The sequence below is a fragment of the Coturnix japonica genome, chromosome 26 (assembly GCF_001577835.2).
Source record: "Coturnix japonica isolate 7356 chromosome 26, Coturnix japonica 2.1, whole genome shotgun sequence".
Taxonomy (NCBI): Eukaryota; Metazoa; Chordata; class Aves; order Galliformes; family Phasianidae; genus Coturnix; species Coturnix japonica.
The window spans coordinates 4,116,452-4,130,823 of NC_029541.1; the positions used below are offsets into that span (position 1 = coordinate 4,116,452).

General features: G+C 50.0%; 1 protein-coding gene across 13 annotated transcripts in view; it reads right to left on the reverse strand.

Moving 5' to 3' along the window:
* ANKS1A (ankyrin repeat and sterile alpha motif domain containing 1A) overlaps positions 1 to 14,372 on the reverse strand; it is a 64,240-nt gene that overhangs the window by 26,754 nt on the left and 23,114 nt on the right. For 12 of the 13 annotated variants that reach the window (XM_032449243.1, XM_032449240.1, XM_032449241.1 and 9 more), the window contains 3 exons: positions 13,635 to 13,724; positions 10,247 to 10,364; positions 3,868 to 4,445 (listed from right to left, as the gene is read on the reverse strand). In XM_032449243.1, the coding sequence (XP_032305134.1) occupies positions 3,868 to 4,445; positions 10,247 to 10,364; positions 13,635 to 13,724 (786 nt within the window). Of the gene's footprint in view, positions 1 to 3,867; positions 4,446 to 7,999; positions 8,251 to 10,246; positions 10,365 to 13,634; positions 13,725 to 14,372 lie in introns of those variants that run through there. The other variant, XM_032449242.1, reaches the window with a different exon arrangement.

Consider the following 14,372-nt stretch of genomic DNA (forward strand, 5'->3'; position numbering starts at 1 on the left):
TTTGCATTTCCTTTCAGCATCAGAGTACAGCTCTGAATTTCAACTTTGGAGCATATTTTAAGGCAGTGCTGGGTTTGGCATGGAGAGCTTTCCTTAGAGTTTCACATCTCCATGCAAACACTCCTGAGCCTCAACACTAAGAGTGCAATTAAGGCAGTAATTCCATGGGGAGGTGAATGGAGCTCCAGCACTTCAAGCCACTGCAGCACAACCTCTACCATCGTGCTCCCCAGCTCTTCAAAACCCATAACAGAAAGCAATGGGGATGTGCAGCTCACTCCTATGGAACATACAGCACTGGCTGCAATTGCTTGCAGGAGATGAGGATGGCTGTCCAGAGCCATAATTAGACACAGATTATTCATTAATTCATCAGCTAATTCACTGGGGGGGAGGGAAGGCATCAAAGTGGTGGTCTGTGCATTTCCTTTTTCTAAAAGAAGCTTTAAAAAAGGCATGTTTTATTCAGCTCCCCCAGTTCCTTCTGAAGCAGCCTTAATCTCCTCCTGCAGGAGCTGCAGATACAGCAGCCACCTCGCTTTGTGAAGCTGATGCTGGAACCCTCTGAGCCATCCATTGCAAATTCAGCACTGGAGCTGATCTCTGGATGGCAGAGGCCACACGTGGCCATTGGAATCCAGATCTGCAGCTCCCCAGCAGCACATCCTGTGCTCTGCCCCCAGAAAGGCTTCCCAACCCATTGGTCTCACTGATACCTCCAGCCCCATCCACCTCCATCCTCACAGCACTGCCTGTGCACCACACACGTCAGCTCAGCTGATGTCCTGGACAAACAGAGCCCAATTTATCTGCTCTGTGTGTTCAGTGGCTGTCACTCATCCTGCAAAAAGCAGCACTATGTAGGATGCATCTCCCAAATACCTGAAATATCGCTGTTAGGAAGCTGACAGCACGGCAGGGGGTGGGAAGCACAGCCCAGCTCCTCTGCAGCCATCGCTGCCCCCTGGGGCTGCTGCAGCAGCTCTAATTGCTCTCACTGTCAGGAGCTGCTTCCCCAAGGAGCAGAGCAGTTTGCTGATGAGCTGTAGCAGCAGCGAGGTTGGGCTCTCTCCTCCAGCACGGCCAAGCTCAGCTGCTCAAGGAATAGGAGGATCCAGAACTGCAGTAGGAGAAAAGGAATCGTTCAACACCTCAACCTAAAAGCCATCAGATTGTATGGGCCCTGAACAAAGCACGGCTGCTGTGCATCCCCCAGACTTCATTAAACAGCCACCTGAGGTTCATACGCTGCCTTTCATCATACGATGCCATTCATCACGATGCTCAGGGGGGAAAGCAGCTCAGCCCATCTGGGCCTGAGCCCTGCCAGGTGTGCTCACCTGCAGCAGCACCTGCAAACGGGCCTGGATGGATGCACAGAGCAGGCTGGCAGCAGGGCTGAGCTTCTCCTTCAGGAACACAAACAGTTTATTCTCCTATGCAAAATTGATGCTGAGTGATGCCGGCTGTGCGCTCATCTCACGGCTGCTCAATATTCATGAGCCACTTACACCAAACAAATTCATCACTTCAGCCCTCGGATGAAGAGCTCTGCTGTGCACGTGGCTCCTCTCCCTGCCCTCACTTCCGAGGCAGAAGGAGCAAGTTTTGATCCTCACCTCCTTCAATCCTCCTCTGCTCCCTGGGCAACACGTCACTGCTTGGTTTGCTGATCTCTGCTTGCTTACAGCATCTGGGGGCTGTGATGTGTGCTCCTCTGCTGGGCCAGGCCCCTGGAGCTGCTCATCAGGGAGCGGGGCTAAGAGCTGCCAAGTGAATCACTCCTTCCCCAGCCCACCCTTCTGGCAAAGCTACACCACCTCCCACTTCCAACAAAGGGCATTGGCAGCGCTCAGTTGCAGGGCTGTGACCCTCCTGTCCGAGCAGATCTCACTCACCCACGGCCCAGAGCGATGCCAGCACTGCTTATGTTTAAGTCTCATTGTTGTCATTACGACCAAATCAGCCCAATTCTGCACATACAAATCACTGCAATGAAAACCCCAAACGTTCCCTGCAGGTGCAAAGCCCAGCATTCCTCACCACCAGCCATAGGAGCCTTATGATATTCCATAGCAAGAAGCAGCCTGGCCATATGAACCTCCAACCAGCAGCAGCTCCCTTTCATGCTACAGGAAAACCTGCTGTGCTGCACAGCGTGCCCCTCCTGCTGACAGCATCTCAGAGTGCAAGAGCTGCACGTGCACCACGAGGCAGAGAGAGACCCTGCATGCTTCTGTACGGAGTCATAGGGAGCAAAGCAGCTGAAAGCAACAGATCTTGCATGGTATTTTCCAGCGGGAACCACAACATTCTGCACATCTCACAGATGGGGAAACTGAGGCACAGAGGAGGGAGGTTTGTGTGGAAACTGTGACGATAGGGGAGCCCAAAGCAAATGGAGCTACACAGCAACCCCACGAGGTGTTCAGATGACCCCAGAAAGTGGGAATACATGTAAACCCATCAGGTTCTGATGGTACAAACATCTCCTCATCCGACCCGCTTTGCTGCAGACAGATGGGAATTCTTCACATTCTTTCTAAATTTCCTCACCTAATCACAGCGCGGAGGAAGAGCAGATTTCCCTCCTGGGGCTCGTTGTGCAGCACGGGTTGGAAGCGACGCTTTTTGTTTACAAGCAGGGAAGCAGATTTGAGCTCCGTCCCCCGAGCAGCGGAAGCGCAGACATGCTGAGCTCTGACCTCTGCTACCAGTACGGCTGAGCAGCACTGCAAAGCCAGAGGCTCCTTTCCCTTTCAACATGTGCTGTAAACACTTTGGTGAGACACAAAAAGCGCAGGGAAAGCTCCCTGCTCCTTTCGGATGCCTTCCGTTACAGCTGCACTGCAACTAACCCAGCTCATTAACAGCAAAGCCTCTGCAATCAAAACACCCCCTTCTATGGAGACACATCAGGGAGAAAGTGCAGGGAATGAAGGATCGACTCGTGCCCATCTCCCACCAGAGGTGATTTTATCCCTGGGCTGGGGGCAGGGAGGCAGCTGAAGCACATGAGGGGCAGGCAGGGGGGGGGCACAGCCATCCCATGGGGCAGCCATTCCCCTCTGCCACGAGCCCGGCACACACAGCCCTGACCCCCAGCACACGCCGGGGCCACGTATTTCCCTTCAGTGTACAAAGAGTGGTTCATATGAGCTTATCTCTTGTGCAGCGCCGCCGCTCCACCAGCACAGAATCATCTCCAAAGAATGTTTCAGTAATGCTGCGGTGCTGGATTTCAGAGGGACACTTAATCTCGCCCGAGTGGTTCACCAGGGCCAACTTTCTGAGCATGAAATATTTAACCATCCACAGGCCTCCCGGACTACAATAAAGTGCCTTCTAACAAGCCTCCAAAATAACCATGTGGAGTAGGAGCTATTACATCCATGAAAGTGCTCAATTACTCCCTGCTCTCCAGCTGTGTGAACCCAGGACACAGCTCTCCTCCAGCAGCAGGGACCCACAAAACCTCCCCTCTAAATTCTAGGAGTCTAAAGGGGAAGAAGTGGGAAGAGGGAGTCAGCACGAGCCCACGAGGATCACTGTTATCAATACTCCCTCATTCTGGGAGTGCTAAACTTATCTGGCTTGCCCTGCATTTAAGTAACTTAAAACAACAAAACCTTTGAAAAGCCCCCAACCCCTCTCAGTTCTGCTTCTCCCTGCTCCAACGGAGGTGTTAAATGCCAAGAGAGAGGTCTAACCACTTATAACTCAGCATTTCCCTGTGGATGGGATTCGAGTTAAATAACACAAACCAGCCCGGACCCCTCTGAGAGCCAACGCAGCAGAGAGGAGCTCACACTGCACAGTTCTACCCCTGGCACTGCAGCTCTCCAGCAAGCTCAGACTCAGACTTACCTCATCCCACTCGGAAGCAAAGGACGGCGACTTCTCCAACCTCTTCTTCCCAGTGCTGCAGTTGGAGAGCGATTCGCTCCGGCTCCCCATGGCATCGTCCTCTGTTGGGGAGCAGGTCAGGAGGTCAGAGTCCGACTTGGACAAGCTGCGACTGAGCTTGAGCTCAGCTTTGGGTTTGCTCCCCGGGTGGGCTCTGCCCGCAGCACCACCTCTGTCCCCCTCGTCCTCGGCACCGCCGGGGTGCTGCAGCACGTGGGGCGTGCCTACAGGCTCAGGATCCGCCCGGTTGCTGTGCGTGTGTTGGACGGTTGCGTAGATCGCCTTCTGGTTTTGGTCTGGAGAGCCGGTCGGTGCTGATGCAGAGGCAGGTAAACCAGCATCCTCCAGCTGCATAGCAGGTGGGTGACTCGCTGCTTCCACGCCTCCTTTCTCCGCGGAGGGAACGAGCCTGAAAGGGTCCTCACTTATTTCACAGATGGGGGAAGAACCGTGAAGCAACCCCGAGAACTGCTCCGGAACATGGATGTCCTGGCTGTCTGCACAGTCCTGGCTGCGGCCACCGCTGCTCCTCCTGTGGTCTTCAGGGGGGGATGAAAGCAAAGGAAGGGGAAAAAAAACATTAAAAAGATGGAAGAAGTCGCGAAATTGCAGCTCTCCTCCTGCCCTCCCTCAGCGAGGGAGGGAGAGATAAAGAGAGAACAGTTCCGTATTGTTCCGTGGACTCAACTTGTACCCAAAGTCGTGGCATTTATGAAATTCCAAACACTGGCCTGATTTATGCAATCTGGCAGCTCTCCGTGTTGTTTTATTCCTGTTAACACTAACTATCAGGCCTTGCTATATAAGGTTAAGACAAGTGCTAACTATATCCTGCAGAGAGAGCAAGCGAGGTAGGAGAAGCAGAGACGGAGCTCCTGGAACATCTGATACATTTCCATAAAGGCCAAAGTGTTATTTAGAGCAGCGCTCCCCGCTCTTGGCACCAGCTGCAGGGTGGGAAAAACTTCTGGACTGCAATCAACCTGCAAGTTCCAAGAGCAGCTCCCCAAAAAAAACAATGCCTTCCTCCCTCGTGGTTTCCGAGTTTAACCTCCCCTCCTTACTCAGGGGGAGAGAAATAAACAGTTTATGCAATAAAAAGCCTCGTCAGAAAGGCTCTCTCTGCTGCAAGCGAAGTGCTCAGCACTGAATGCTAATGCACAAAGCTGCGTGCAGGAGCGGCTGTCCCAGCAATGCGGAGCTGTTACTCGGTTACTGCTGTGCCACCACCCCCAATATCAGGTAAATCATCAATAATTAACCGGTCCCAATTGCCAAGTGTGCGCAGCAATACACATGCTCACCTCAGCCAGGATATACACAAAAAGCAAAGGACAGAAAAGCAAGGAAATGCAGCTCGTGTGGTCCTGGGATCCCACTGCCTGTCTGTGGTGGTCTGCAGAATTGAATCACTTCTATTTAATGCCATAAACACTTGTTCTCCATCCCAACTAAAGGCACACTGCAGCACAGCAACAAAACAAAGCACCTCAATAACGTGGCTCTGAAATATAAGGAGCGTATCTGGACACGAAGAGGGAACTCCTCTGTTTGCTGGCAAAGGAACATTCATCTCACTGAGCGAGGCAACATGAACTCATCAATTTTGCTTATCTTTAACAAGAAGCAGCTAAAAGCAACAATAGTGAAATTAAGCTCCTTCCCTCCAGCATCCTTTTTGCACTAAGCTTGACCAGGTCATTTCCAAGCACCAACACATCTGGTTTTGTGGTGCATCCCCACACCAGAAATGAGGCAGGAAGGGCCTGAACCAGCCATTCATCCTCGCACGCCGTGTAGATCCCGGGATCTCACGCACCCTGTGAGCACCAGCCAGTCCCTCCCAGGCATCTGTTTACTGCACAGCAATGCAGAAAGCAGCTCGCTGGGTTGGCAGCTGAGTCAGGAACAGCAAAAGCCAGAGCGGAGGTTAACAGGCAGGGCAACATGCTGGCAGACCTCAATGCTCGCCAGCATCAAGCAATGCTGGGGCTTATTTTGTTCCGGATCCTATGAGTTTGGGATTCCAGGACAGTGAAGTAGTTGTTGATCACTTGCATGGGTACATATCCCACATGTTCTGTGGCTGAAGCCACTGAGAGCAGGTGGCACTGCAAAGCCTCACCCGCACTGTGCCCAGTGTTGGCCAGGAGCACCTGAAGAACTGAAGGTCAGGCTGTGTTTGCTTGGTGTGCACAGATCTGAGCTTGTAATGCTGGAGAGAAAGCTCAGAAGAGATGGGACATGCTGTGTACATAGGCAGAGGCTGGTGTAAGAAATATACAGATCCTGAATGAGGGACTGGACACCCTGAAAGGGAATTTCCCTATTCAACAGCCATCCGTCCTCTCCTCCCTCCCCTGGAGATCACGTCTCCTGTGTCCCAGTTTAACCTCCCCTGCCATTCCTGCTGAATGCAGACAGGCAGCTCGGAGAAGTTTGTGCCACGTGCCGGGTGCTGCCAGAACAAAGTGCTCCAGAGCTCACAAAGGGGCTCCTGTTGCACAGAAATCACAGCCGCCCATTCATCCTGGAGATGATGGAGACACACTCTGAAATACAAGAGAGCTGCCAGGGAAGGAAGGGATGGAGCAAAGGGAACTGAACTTGCACAGAAGATGAAGAATGTATTGAAAGAGTCATCTCAGAGCTTGTAAGACAGGCTGCCCCAAAAGCTGCAGGCAGAAGAACACATGTAGGATGGAAGGAGTGAGCTCGCTCCTTTTTACCATTGAGGTGAACTGAGGGTTCTCCCTGTGTTTCACTTTTAGGGGTTTCGACTCAAGGTGCCCCATGGTGAGAGGAGAGGCCAGAGCCAGAGCAGGGCAGCAACCACTGGCCTTTTCAGGATGGGATTTAGATACTCATTTATCAACCTTTGAAAGCATCCCCATCCAATCACACTCATCAAGGGGGTTGCCCTTAAATAGGGATTTCTGCTCAAGTCCCTTGGCTGGTTTCACACCCAAGCACAGCTGACCGAGTTCTTCAGCCAACTCCTGCCACAGGATTCACCCACAGGGGGGTTTGCTTCAAATGCAAGCAGGCACTGGAGTGCATTTCCAGGCACAGACTGTCTGCTTCCCAGGAAGGATTCAATTACATGCTCCCCTGCCAGCAGCTTGATGATCCCAGATATGAAGCACTTCCCCAAACTCCTAACACCGAGCTGCAGCCACATTGCCTCCAGCAAGTTTGGTTCCCTACATATCACAAGGAGGGTTCATTTCACACCCCTGGATTAGGAGAATCAAGCTGTTATTGCAGCCACTCTCTGCTCAAGCTTCTCAACCTTAGAATTTAGCAAGGACATATTCCAGTCTCTAATCTTCACCTACAAAAGGCTCCTGTGCTATATCATGTAATTTGTCAGGTGGTGAGAATGCAAATCCAGCTCCTGTGGCATAAAAGGCTGCAACAGAGAGGGAAGCTGGCCTTTAAAGTACTACTTTAGAGGTGCAAAAATAACCTTCAAGTGCAGTAAAATAGAAACACAAAGGTTCATTTCCATAGCGAGGTACTGCATGTGGAATTCAGAAATACATCTTCATCACCTCAGTCGTTTGAGACAAAATTTACCCTCCAAAAGCCAGTAAACTTGTGGTTACTTGTACTCCCTCCCCCACTGCCCTTCAAGAAAGCGAAGGGAACACTGTCCTGACATTACCCTGCATGGAAGCTTCTCAGTACATTGTGACAGCAGAAATGGAGGCTTGAAGGATTGAAGACATGGAGAAAGGGTCTGTCCTCCAGCAATGACAGAACCAAAGCAGAGCAATCAGGCTTTGGTCCTATGTTACCATTCACCTTGCAGCAAGCCAAGAAGCTTCCATTCCTTCCACCCTGGTTTGTAACAGCCCTGTGTGCCCATACACGATGCCCACCCCACCGTTTCTGCACCCCCTCTGTGACTGGGTCAGTTCAGATCCATGGATTACAGAACAGACACTCCTGGCTGAACCAGCAGAACCACTGAGAGAAACTCCAGCAGGAGGAAGGCTGAGCTGAGGACCTCAAGCCAGGCAGCACGCCAGCAGAACCTCAACAAGCACCAACTGCTGATAATCACCAGGAAGACCCGAATCAGTCCTACCTGAGGCTGCTGACAGCGCTGGCGGATGGCACTCCTCAGAAGCAACACAGACATCCACACTCAGAGGTGTTTTCTGCATTCATCCTCCATCAGTCTCTCCCTAAACACAGTAGGAGTTGTACAGTCTCCTCCCAATCAGTGCACGCACAGTTCACCACTCTTGGCTTATTTTCAAGTCCTGTTACAAGGTCTGACAGCCCCGACTTCATGCGTGAGACTGCACGTAGTTTCCTTACCAAAGGAGATGGGAAAGCACTTGGCTCAAACCACTTCTGATACTCTGCCCAAAACATGAAGCCAACTTTTCCTAATGCTCCAGCATGTGACAGCAAACTGCTGCAACACACACAAAAGGCAACCAGAGCAGGGCAGATAATGCCACATTCATCTGGTCACTGGACACGAGGCAACTTGCAGCAAGGGGAACAAAGGCAGCTATCATATATGAAAGACACCATTAAAAACAGTGTGCTTGCAGTTCTGCCTGGCGGCTGCCTTGAAGAGCCCTTCTAACAGCACATCAGAGTCCTTCTCTTCCGACCAGCGGCTCCTCCAGAAGTCACCAAGCAGCATCTAGAAGCACAGCCTCTCAGATCGAGGGCCAAGGAGCAATTCCAAGCCATGCCTCAATCTGCTCTTTGTCCCGGAGCTGAGCTGCTGCCTTTGATGCTCTAGGACCCCTCTGATCCAGAGGTGGAAAAATCCTCCAGCACCTCAATTTGGTCCTTAGTCCCTTGCTCAGCCCTTGTTTAACTTCTGCCAAAACGACTCCATTGCTTTCCAAACGTCCTCTCTCCCCACATCAGCACATACTCACATTTCAGACTCAGCTACATCTGCTTCCCCATGTCCTCCCAGCATCCGACCCCAGCTACTCCGAGAGCTGAACATTTGCTTTTGTGTAAGGCTGCAGATTTCAAAGCTGATCCAGAGCAGTGAGGAAACATCCTGTACAGAAAGAAACTACCTGTGGCTGCTGAGAGGGGACATGGGGAGGAACGATAGAGAAGAGGGGGGAAAAAAACACCAAAAAAGGAGTTCTTTGGATTCCCCCTCACCACAACAGTGGGAAGGGCTTTAGGCTCCTTACAAACACAGTCACAATGAATCTGTGCTCACATTAAGCTGCATTTGGTAGCCACAGAACAGAGAAGAGGCAGCTCACGTGTGAATAATCAGCAGTAGCTGCACACTGGAAAGATCTCCTGAAAGATTCTGGTTCAATGGCCGATGCCCAAGCACTGTTTTCCCTCGCTGAGACCACAGAGAGCCAACCTGAAAAGCATCCGAACTTTGCCTCGGGCAGCAAGTGGCTTTGGCAGATACTGGTGGGAAAACAATGACCTCTTGTGCCACCCCATACAAGCCAAGAGTGCAGCAGGACTCAAGGAACAAACACTATTGGGCTGCAAGGGGAAACAGAACTAAGAAAGCTGCAGCTCTTACAGGGAGGCGAGAGAGGCATCGCACCGAGTCTGCATGATCCTCCAAATGAGATGGGTTCCGGGTTTAGAGTCCAAACTAAATCCTTCCATTCCTGCTCAGAAGTTTGGAATAAAGCAAGGGAATATTTCTGCTTCAAACATATCTGTTGTTGTTGTTGCTGGGGAGCCAAAAAGTCCAGCAACAGGCAAGCACGGGAGACAAGGTGTTCTCAGATCCTCTGCAAAGCATAGAAGTCCCTCTGGGACAAGAGAGCCAAGTTCAGTACCCAACCTGGTCACACAGGGGATCTGCAGCCACATCCAGAGAAGAGCTTGCTCTGTACGTGTTTAGTTCCATCCTTTGTTAGCTTACATCTCCCTTTAGCTTTAAAACACAACAGAGTGTTGTTTTTATTGCCAGGACAGGCAGGCTGATCATCTGCTGATACAAATATGCAACACCAGCAGGTCTCCAGGCTCAGCTGGATGGAGAGCACGGCTCATTCAGTGCTTGTATTGCTTCATCTCATAACAACACTGCACAGCCTTCCAACTCTGCCCTGACAGTGCACAGCATTCATTTACGTTCTGAGTTACCACCGTAAGTCCCTGCGAACCCTCAGCTGTCAGTACAACGGATTTGCTCTTCCTCTGTGTACATTTTGTACAGGAATGTTTAGATCTCTCCATTACAAAAGGGAAGATCACCAGGAAACAAAACAATTGCGAAGCAGAATCCAGACACTCCACCCCAGTGCTTTTAATTGTTCCGAGTACTCTGCCCTCTGTACTTTTGCTCAATGCATTTTGGACGGTCACTTACCTTTTGTTTTTCTATCCACTGCCACTGGCTTTTTAGTTTCTGCTGTAAGCAGCAGCTCATAAGGGTGCTCCTCTTCCTCAGCTCCGCTTCCTCTGCTCTTCCCTCGTGCAACAGTGGCCTAATGAAAAACAGCATAAGCAAAGCAGCGCTATTTATTCCTGCAAGGCCTCTTCGTTCCATGGTTTAAGCGAGGAATTGGCAGAGCCAATACCTTTGCAGTGGGCTGTTATCCAAAACATACCCTTTATCTCAAAAAACAAAAAATAAAAAAGAATCCCCAAAGCCTTTTATTTTCTGGTATTTAAGGCTGCCGACAGATTTCTAGCACTGACCAACTGATTTACTGTGCAAGGTCTGCAGACAGCATGGGGAGTGAGAAAAGAGCTGAGCACATTATTCCTGTTCAGCCCAACTCAGACTTGCTGTTGCTATTGGAATTTGCATCGTCATTGACTATTTCACTACTGGCCCTATTAGGACATGGCTAGAGGGGAACAAAAATCCACACCACAACATAAAAGTAATCCCTGCCACCTTGTAGGAAATCAGATCTAACATGCCTAACCCCAGGATGTACCACGTAGTCAGGGCTAAAAGGGCCTCAGGCAACACAGCATAAACTGAGTTGAACCTGAGGATGTACAGCAGTGATTGTGCTCATTTAAATCCCCCAAAGCCGCTGCTGAGAGCTTGTTTGTGACACTGGCATCTTTCTTGAAGGGCAAATCGGTACCTACCTGGCTGTGACCGAGCCAGGACACCTGGAAGCCTTTTAGAGAGGCTTGGAAAGACACAAAGTTCTGCATCCCTGTGTAAGCCCAGCTGGCTTTTAAATCAGCTTCGCAATGGGAGGAAGCAGGTCAGGCCCAAGGAAAGTATTTGTTCTATCTGCTTTGAGATGAGCTGCCAGGCACAGCAACTCCTTCTCAGGTGAAAGAGCTCATAATGAGCAAATTAAGGAAAAAAGACTTGTGACCAGATGGTGGCACAAAAACATCAGACCATAACAGTAGGAATCAGGACTCGACAGAGATCTTGGAAAAATACTGCACAGCAGCAGCCTGTCACAACAGTTGTAGCCTGGACCTCAAGCCAGGCATTAGCGCGCTGTTAAGGCTCCTGCAGACGATGATGGCTGCACTGCCCTCCTTCTACTGCACTGAATGTATTCGCAGAAAGAAGCTTCCCAGCCACACTGCAGTTCCCAGCTTTTGCTTTGTAAATGTCAGTGTGTGCATTCAAAGGCCTGATTACACTTCATTGTCTCCATTTCTCATCCTTCCAAAGCCTCAAACACAGTCTTAAGTTAAAACTGAATTAAAATTAAATGTGTTGGTTGCTGGAGAACTGTGCTTCCTCTTCAGGTAATGCAACCAGGAGTAAGGAGATCATCATTGTCTGATTCAACTTCTACTTATTTACACATACTGATTAGCGTTCAGGAACCATTCACTATCACCAAATATAAAAATAAGCTGTGAGCTGTGAGTGCGCCCTATAAAGTGCATTTAATCCACAGCAGGGGACTCGGTGAAAGACTTTTTAAAGGGTATTTCATTTCTCTCTCCTCCCCCCAGCACTGCAGAGAGAACTGCTGAACGGTCACGGCTCCTTCTGCCTGCACTTCCTTTCTGGAGATGAGCAGCAAAGAAATGAAACCGAAGTTGAATTTGACAACGCAGAAGCTTTTTTTCAGCCACAAACCCAGAAGGTTTCTGCTGATAGGGACAGAGGGCACTCGGCACCTTCCAGACAATCAGCCCTTCTCCCTGTTTATACTTAACGTTTCTCCACAATGGAAGTTCAGTTTCTTGTTTACGCACATCTGCTTTGACTGATAGCCCTATCCTGGCAACGGAATAAAAGGATGACTTTTAAGAGCAGAGTTTGGCCCAACCCCAGAGCATTGGATGACTAAGTGCCCTCTCTATGTGAGAACACGTTCTGAGGTTGGCTGATCAGGATGCTGCTTTGAGAAGCTTACAGCAATCCCTCAGCATATTCCTGTTGGTGCCTGCCCAACCCAGGGAGAGCACATAAAAAATGCAAAAATAATCTAAGCCAATGAATTGAACCCAAAGTGCCTCCTGGGTACAGCTGGCAGGTCACGGCCATGCAGCTACATGCACTGTGTGCGCTTCTTATCAATAAAATAAATCAAGATTTCCCCAGTGAGTCACTTTGCACACAAGGAATTGGCAGCAGGACTTCCTTTAACAGACTGCATTTCCAAAGCCTTTAACGACAGGACAACACAGCAGGTGTTTTGTAATTAAATATGGCAAAGTAACTCAGCCAATGCACGCTTCTCTCACTCATGTTTACTGCTATAAACAAGTCCTGCCTTTCAGTTGTACCGTGACCTGACAGCCAGCTCTCCTCTCTGGTTATCAGACGCTGAAAAACAGCAGCAGCAGAGTCCACAATTTGGCATCCCAGTTCTACTGTTTGTGGACTGGTCCGTGTTCCACTCCATATAAAGTCAGCCCTATTACAGCAAATTGCATTTACTTTTATCCTGTGTAGACTTGACATCCTTCAGAAAACAGATTGCATTTATGCCTCGTGGGGACTTCAGGACATCAACACATGCAAAGCAAAGATCTGCTGAAGTGGAGTCTGCTCCAACAGCCAAAGGCAGCAGACACTTCATTAGTTTCACATGTATCTCACTGCATTTGGAAAAGGAAATCTTCAAGATTCACTTTTGCATTGAAGATCTTCCTTGGTGTCAACAGAGGTCACCACGACATCTGTGGTTTCACATCCCACCCTGAGGTATAACTGAGTGCTCCCAGAAAGCCCTCGCATCTGAGGTTCATAGACTAGTGAATAAAAAATGAGCCATAGGAAGCCCAGGAGCAGGAACACAGAATAAGAGAACTCTAATCAAAAAGCAGCTCCCACACACTGACCTCTGCAGACAGCTTTAACATATGGGCCAGAAATTTGGCTGAATTCAAGGCCCTGAGCTCTGCTCACGTCAGTGGAACCCACGAGCCCACACATCCCCTGCACAGCTGGAAGCACAGAGGAAGCAGGAACTAACACTTGAGACTGAAGCCCAGAGGATGAAGAAGCATTCAGTGGGATCATTACAAGTGGGCAACAGTCCACGTCCCAACGTGATTCAGAAAAATCTCTTCCTATGGGAGTTCCCAGCCAAGAATAGGAAAACAAGGCTGAAGGTCAAAACAGAGGTGCCCTGGAAGAACCACACAAAGGAAGTTCCCATGGCAAGTGATAGCAGCAGTGCAGGAATAAAAAACCCAAAACACTTCCCAACACAATCTGCAAGGAAAGCAATATTACAATTGCTTCTACCCAAATCCAAATGATTAGAGCTGGTCTTTAAGCCTCGTTGCTGCAAAGCTGCAGCCTCACGTACCTCACAGGAAGCACCATGGCCCATCTTCTCCGTGTGCTGCTCCTCCTCTTCATCAGGTGGAGGTTTAGCAGGGGGGGGCGGCCGCTCTCTCTGCAGTTCAAAAGACCATTGTCAGTCACCGTGTTAAAGTATGTCCCCTTCTGCTTCCTGACACTACAGCCACACTGATGGGAGCACAGCGTGCTGAGGACCTCCTCACATCAATCTGGGCTGAGTAGATGAATCCCAAGAGGACAGAGCTCCCAGTGCTGCCTTCCCTCCTCCCTAGGACACCAGTCTGGGCAGAGCCCCTGCTGTAGATGCACCAAGAGCAGCACATGGAGGGACCACAGCTGCTCATGCAAACCTCCAGAGCAGTAACTGCACAACAGCTCAGGCCCACAGGAGCACCAACCATGCTGAGGTGGGAGGTGGTGTTGACACAGGTTTGTTTCACTAGTTAAACCAATTCATTCACAGCCAGACTGGCATCTCTGTGGCAGAGCACTGCATGGATAAGATCAGTAATGAACACATAATGATGTGTAGAAAGGGACTACTCATTGTGCTGCTACTCACTCATGTCTTAATGAAACAGTAACAGGAATAAGTGATTCCAGAGGCATCTCTTTTAATGAAGAACCCTGGAGATCAAGGAGACAGTGCTGCACTGCATTCCTCACATATCCCAAGGTCGCCTGCAGGCAGTTAGAGCTGCACTGTCTTGTCTTGACGCAGAGCTAAACACAACTCCAGGTC